The sequence below is a fragment of the Nannobrachium achirus genome (genome assembly GCF_963921795.1).
Source record: "Nannobrachium achirus genome assembly, chromosome: 15".
Taxonomy (NCBI): domain Eukaryota; kingdom Metazoa; phylum Chordata; class Actinopteri; order Myctophiformes; family Myctophidae; genus Nannobrachium; species Nannobrachium achirus.
Window position 1 is genome coordinate 9,803,529 of NC_137822.1, and position 7,664 is coordinate 9,811,192.

Consider the following 7,664-nt stretch of genomic DNA (forward strand, 5'->3'; position numbering starts at 1 on the left):
ATGGAGACATAAGTTGCTCATGCCCAAATATGGGCTGGTGAGGTCAGACTTAGTGTGATGCATAGGTTATCTCCATATATGGAGATTCAACTTCAATGAGTATATAAGACCGGCATTATCTACCGACAGCTGCTATAAGCCAACCCTGGCGATAAGGTCTGAGTCGAAGAAATGCTTCTTTCCTGGCAAGAATTGCCCCTTTATACTGTAGGGCTCGTTTGTGTATTGTATGACATCACGCCACATCATCGGCTGAGGACTGTGTGATGTCATCATATCTCCATATATGGAGACATAAGTTGCTCATGCCCAAATATGGGCTGGTGAGGTCAGACTTAGTGTGATGCGTAGGTTATCTCCATATATGGAGATTCAACTTCAATGAGTAACCATGGCAAACTGTCAACTGCCCGTATGTCTTGATAATTGGTAAAACAAACTTTTGGCCTATTTGTGGAGATAAGCGACCAACGGTCTCCCGATTAGGGAGTCTTACTGGTATCAAAACCTCCACCGGCCGTCCGTCGGTCGGTCGGTCGGTCGGTCACACGTCACACGTCACACCTTTGCCCTGCTCATATATCCGCATCAGTATGACATCACACTTGTGTATTGTATGACATCACGCCACATCATCGGCTGAGGACTGTGTGATGTCATCATATCTCCATATATGGAGACATAAGTTGCTCATGCCCAAATATGGGCTGGTGAGGTCAGACTTAGTGTGATGCGTAGGTTATCTCCATATATGGAGATTCAACTTCAATGAGTATATAAGACCGGCATTATCTACCGACAGCTGCTATAAGCCAACCCTGGCGATAAGGTCTGAGTCGAAGAAATGCTTCTTTCCTGGCAAGAATTGCCCCTTTATACTGTAGGGCTCGTTTGTGTATTGTATGACATCACGCCACATCATCGGCTGAGGACTGTGTGATGTCATCATATCTCCATATATGGAGACATAAGTTGCTCATGCCCAAATATGGGCTGGTGAGGTCAGACTTAGTGTGATGCGTAGGTTATCTCCATATATGGAGATTCAACTTCAATGAGTAACCATGGCAAACTGTCAACTGCCCGTATGTCTTGATAATTGGTAAAACAAACTTTTGGCCTATTTGTGGAGATAAGCGACCAACGGTCGCTTATCTCCCGATTAGGGAGTCTTACTGGTTATTGACAGTGTCTTCTTGTTCTGCTGCAGGCGGGATGATTGTACATGGAGTGTGTACATACGCCTGTGTATTCATAATTGATTGTGTGTGTCTTTTCGTGTAGCTCCTACAGTACGTCTCTGCCCTGTGTCTGTAACTTTTACTGCTGTGCTGTCTCCAGCGATCAATAAAGGTATTCATCTATCTATCTATCTATCTGTCCCATGGCAGAGATCGTGCAGAAGGTACGTAATGGCCAGAGGCCGTACTTCCGCCCTACGACGGACAACAGCTGTCACTGCGAGGAGCTGACCTTCCTGATGGAAGGCTGCTGGGCCGAAGACCCCGCAGAGAGGCCCGACTTCAGCCACATCAAGATCTACATCACCAAACTCAACAAGTGAGCACCACAACACCACTGTCGCTGTCAGGTGGAAACCTTGCATGTCCAAAACTGTTACTTTTCAGAAAAAAAGGGGGGAAAAGAACCTCATCTGATTCTTGAGTGGCATCTTCTCTCAGGAAGTGGTGTTTTGCTGCCTGTGTGCACGTGTGTCTGTCTATGTACAGTATGTGTGAGCACATGCATGCTAGTGTGCGCTGTGTGTGTGTGTGTGTGTGTGTGTGTGTGTGTGTGTGTGTGTGTGTGTGTGTGTGTGTGTGTGTGTGTGTGTGTGTGTGTGTGTGTGTGTGGCTGTCATGCTTGTAGACTGTAGATTAGTTATGTCAAAACAGTTGCTGTGAAATCGCATAATCCCAGCAGTGTGAATACACGCACGCACGCACACACGCACGCACAGACAGACCAGAGGCTTCGAATGCTATCGCCGACAGACAGACAGATACTGTACACACATAACAAACTTTAGGGGGTGTTGCATTGACTTGAATTCATTCCATATCTCATAACCATAACCACAACCCTAACCCCATGAAATTCAGTGAAATCCAATTGGGGGCACACATTTTTATCCCCAATTTTACAACATTTCCTCCTGACATAAATCCATGTTACCCTCAATTTTACAACAGTTCCTAACGTAGGCCATATTTTGTCCCCAATTTTACAACATATCCTGACATATGCCATATTTTCCCCCCAATTTTACAACATTTCCTGACATGCTGTAGGTCATATTTGGGATATTGGATGCTGTCCATATCACCCAGCCCTATCGGAAAGTCAGTCAAGCCATAAGAAATGTTTACGAGCTGAATAGAACTGCTATTCTTGCATAGCTATACATTTTCATGTCAAGGACCTCCATGTCATTATATATTTGGTCGCGGAACACCATCTTCAAATATTTTGTGCCAGGGACCCCAAGTTTTCAAGATTTGTAGCCTGTAGATTTCCAAATAGCCGATGTAAACAGGGTTAACATGGTTGAACTGATTTTGATGGGGCACATATGTCAAACTCAAGGCCCGGGGGCCAAGTCAGGCCCGTGAATGAATTATCTTCGGCCCGCGGGATGATATTTAATTACTATTAGAACTGTCCCTCTGGTATATTGCACATGCAATGCCTGGGATTCAAACCAAGGTCTCCCGCATGACAGTCCAACATCTTAACCATCAGACCAAAGGGATATCCCTATGGACTGGGGGAAATATTAGACTTGGGCTGAGGCAGTCAGTCACTCTGCAACACACGCACCACCATATTACTACAAGTCCCACAATGCACTGCTAGTGCATTGGCACGTATCGAGGGCCCGTGACCACAAGCCCGTGTTTAAATAAACATTGAACCAGTCCGGCCTTCGACTTGTTAATTTTTAAACATTTTGGCCCACTGTGTTTGTGAGTTTGACATCCCTGAAGGAACCTCGGGGGTCCCCGGACCTCAGTTTGAGAACCACGGTCACAAATTACACGGCAGACTTTTATTATACACAGCATCTTCCGGGAAACTCAGCCGGTGAATTGAAGTGTAAACAGGACGTATGGCAATAAAGGGATTCAATGTCACCGTGTCATCAGGCGCACACTCTCAAAGACACAACTGATGACACTTATCATGTGAACACATACACACCAGTCAGCACACCATGCTTAAACACACACATCAATCATGCTGTGAGGATGGCTTCGGACAGCCAGCAGAGGTGGAAAAAGTACACACATTTTGTACTTAAAGCTGTACTGTGGAAGCTGCTCAACTAATGGTCAGTAGCGGTATTGCTTTTTTCGGCCGTTTTTCGCCGGGGGTCCGCGGACCACCGGGGCCGCCGTGACCCCCGCGACCGCCTCCGCCTCGCCGATACGAATCCATAGAGCCGTCTCCCGTCATTTTTAGACCAGGATTGAGGGAGTAGCATGCAAGATTCCTTCACCAATGTAAACAAAGTTGCTAAGGGAAGCTATTTTCTGAAGAGACAGCAAGACTCGCTGTGATTGGCCGGTGGTGTATGATCGGCGCTGTGATTGGCCGGTAGTGTATCATGTGGGAGATGACATCATTTTGCCGGGAAATACAGCCCCTGTCAAGGGTATGTAGAAAACATATAAAGAAAAGGCTTTTGGGGCTGAAATTAACGGAGTGGGTGTTCTAAAACTTTAGCGATTTAATAGTTATATTAAGGATATATTAGGATATTTTTAAGATTTGTTTTATTAAAAAAGTTACATAGTATAACTTTAAGTAAAAGTATCAATACTGTAAAGCAGGGGTCTTCAACAGGGGGTCCGCGACCCCTAGGGGGTCCGCGGAGGTACTGCAGGGGGTCCGCGAAATTATTGCTTAAAAAAAAAAAAAAAAACATTTTTTTTTAAAGTTTTTTACATTTATGTTAAAAAATAAATCATGATTCTATCCATTTTGAATAGCTTGAATACATGATTACTATGCAATTGACAGATTGTTGATATTATTGACATTGGTTCTCAGTTAATAAGTAGTATGTTTAGAAATGGTAGTGGTACGGCCCACCCTGCTCGCTGTAACTTGTACCCCCCCACCCTACGAGGTGGTAGGGGGTCCCTGCTCCATCTCCCCATCAGTTTGGGGGTCCCCGGCCTGAAAACGTTGAAGACCCCTGCTGTAAAGAATGAAAGTATTGGCACCAAAATGTACTTAAAGCTATACTGTGTAAGATGCTCAACTAGTGGTCAGTAGCCCTATAGCAAACCGCGGTCGCGTCCGCGTCTTTCGGCCGTTTTTTTCGTACCTTCACACCCCCGCGTCTGCCTCCACCTCGCCGAGAGCTATCTTTAGAGGGGTCCCTGGTTTCCTGTGCGTTCAGGCATTCCCGGAGAAACGGACTCCTTCACCCTGCCTGGTAGGCGAGATTACCTTTTGAGTATAGAGACACACAGGCGACTACAAAATATGGCCGCCATAGCGACCCCACTTCAAGATGCGCTGTGATTGGCCGGCAGTGTATAACCCTCGCTGTGATTGGCCGGTAGTGTGATGACGTAATTTTGCCGGGAAATCCCGCCCCTGTCACGGCTAAGTAGAAAACATATAAAGAGAAGGCTTTAGAAGCTGAAAAATAACGGAGTGGGGGGTTCTAAAACTTTAGCGATTTAACAGTTAGGACAATTTTAAGATTTTGTTTTATAAAAAAAAAGTTACATGGTATAACTTTAAAGGAGTAGTTCACCCCCAAAATGACTTTTTTTCTATGGATTAGTCCCGCCATGGAGAGTAAAGTTCAATAATATTTTTTAGTTTTTTGTCACATTCCTAAGACAAAAATTTGATTCGAGTTAATTTACCCCCATTGATTACGGAAGGGGACCCATTTCGAAACGGGTCCCCATCCGGAACGTATGGGGGTAAATTCATCGTTATCACATTTTTGTATTAGGAATGCGACAAAAAACTAAAAATATTATTGAACTCTAGTCTCCATGGCGTGACAAATCAATAGAAAAAAAGTCATTTTGGGGGTCCTTTAAAGTACCAAAAGTAAAATTTTAAAAATATTTGAAAATAGCAGATCTACAAGCTCACAACGCGTTGCGATGCGACGCGTTGAGTCTACATCTCATAATGGTGGGTCTGTGACGCAGAATAAACAATGGACGGATGTCCAACCGTGTGTCTTCACTGAATTATGACTTGTCCAGAACAGGGACGGCTCAAGTGGATATCGTCGTTGTCGGGTGGAAACCTTGTATCTCCAAGACCGTTCGTTTTGTATTTATCGTTTTTTAAAATGAATTAGACTAGTGAAAAAACAGCAGATCTACAAGCACACAACGCCTCGCACCGCGAGGCGTTGTGTGCTTGTAGATCGGCTGTTTTCACTACTTTTGTGCGACAGCCTTGTATGATGAAGCGGGCTTTACTTGGTGAAAAAAAGTACAAATTTGAAACTTGGAGATACGAGGTTTCTGCCCGACAGTGACGATATGCGTGTCCTCCAGTGATGCTTTCTGTGTCTCCATGCTATCAGTAGCATGGCCACTTTAGACGGATGCCAGTGATGTATAGCTTTCCATTTAGAGTGGTTTGAAGTAGAGAGGCTCTGCTGTCAGCATTGCCAGGTTTTCAGAGAGACACAAGCAAAAGCAGGTCTACGGAAACAAGCCCAAAAGAAGCGAGCCCTTCGCCCCTTTAAAATTAAACATACAGTAATACGATCTACAACTCAAGCTTGTATAGATCGGGTATATTTTCAAAAAGAGGGGGGGGGGGGGGGGGGGGGGGTCCTGGCATATTATAATAGCGGGGGTCCGCAGACAAATACACATTAATTTGGGGGTCCCTGACTTTAAAACGTTTGAGAAGAACCACTGGTTTTAAACAACATTAAGAAACAAGCCACAACTACACTTTAGAAATAATATATTATTTACAGGCAACTTTACAGAAAAACAAGACCAAAGTGGCTTAGAAAAAAGAGGACATGGCAACACTGTGTGCTGTCTGTGATTGATATACCCCCAGATGCACTCAAGGATGCTGGGACACACACGCACATACACACGCACGCACGCACGCACGCACGCACGCACACACACACACACACACCATGCCCCTCCCCCAGCGGGCCGCCCCCCCTTCCTTCCCCATTATCAAGTCTCTGACCACAGTGGCGGAAGACTCAGATAGTTACTTAAGGAGTAAAAGTACAAAAAGTGTTTACGTCAAAAATATACTTAAACTGTCAGTATGCAGGGGACATTCTGCACAATGAGTATGTTAAGTATGTTTTTCACCATATTTGTTTTAAGAATGCGTTACTTAATGCGAAAATAGACCATCTACAAGCCTGAAGAGATAGCTATTTTCTAATATCCGAAGTATAAAGAATAGCGCTTAGTCCGGCTTACAGTAAATGTTAATGTACATCTTGTAATAATAATCTAAATCCGCTAAGTAACCATGCCTCAAGCTGCCAGATCATTTGAGTGCCTTTGTGAGGTAGTGGAATAGAAGCATCAAAGTATTATATATATATTATATTATATATATATTAATAATATATATATATATAGTATATATATATATATTGTGTAACACACACAAAAAGGAAGAAATGACTCCCATAAAGTAAATGTACAGTACGTTGTTATTTTTTCAACACTGTCCGTCTGTCCATCCGTCCGTTGAAATGCAGTGTTTGCCTGTTATTTTCATTAGGTAAATGTATGTTGTTGACATGACATGACGGATGGCCTGTTATTCCTGGTGCTGAAGGGCACGCTAACAAAGACGGCTCCTTTAACAGCAAAACGTTTAAGGGTTTAACCCTCGGCGGGGAGACCGGCCGGCCGGCCTGGTCGCTCCTCACTTCAACGCTATGAATAGATGACCTCTCTCCTTCTCTCTCTCTCTCTCTCTCTCTCTCTCTCCCTCTCTCTCTTTCTCTCTCGCCGGGCAAAAATCCATGGAGTCTCACTCCATTTTCTCCATGTCTTACACGGCAAGATAGGAAAAGGTTTTCCGTTTTGAAAGTCATTTTCATTTTGTGTTGACACGCATATACACACACACAGTAAGTCACACTTGTTTTTATTTACCGTCTAGAAGTAAGACACGGTATTAAACATCAGAATTGTCAAGATTATGTCCCTTTAGTATCCACCTGTTTTCCGCAAGACTTTTACTGTAGCATTATCTGCGGGACACTTCCGGTTAACAGCAGACATACAAGCTCACGTCGTGTCGGCAGATACAACCGTTGTGAGCTTGTAGATCCCACTCGGCTGCGACGCCGGAAATGCCGCTCGCCTTCTGCGCAATGCACGATGGGATGTTGGAAAGTTGTGGGATAGACTCTTTGGAAAGATATGCTAGTACCAGGTGAAATTATCAAACACTTGTAGTACAATGTTTTATATTTTCTAATTTGTTTTATCCCACAATTTTTGTAACCCATTTTGTAACCCCATTCTGACCTTATGCTTCCTTCTATGCATGAGAGTCCAAGCCGCTTCTTTTCACCTGACAGGGGGGGGAGTTTCCCCGGCTGGACGCTGTGAAAAAAGCCGGTCGACGAACATTTTTTTCATCATAGTTTTAGTCGACGAAATCAACGCATCGAA

The 7,664-nt window shown here is 44.1% G+C and overlaps 1 protein-coding gene across 1 annotated transcript in view; it reads left to right on the plus strand.

Moving 5' to 3' along the window:
• npr2 (natriuretic peptide receptor 2) overlaps positions 1–7,664 on the plus strand; it is a gene marked incomplete at both ends in the record, with an annotated part of 86,948 nt that overhangs the window by 74,828 nt on the left and 4,456 nt on the right. The window contains 2 exons of the mRNA XM_080743369.1: positions 1,392–1,560; positions 1,731–1,735. Coding sequence (XP_080599495.1) covers positions 1,392–1,560; positions 1,731–1,735 — 174 coding nt within the window. The remainder of the gene's footprint in view (positions 1–1,391; positions 1,561–1,730; positions 1,736–7,664) is intronic.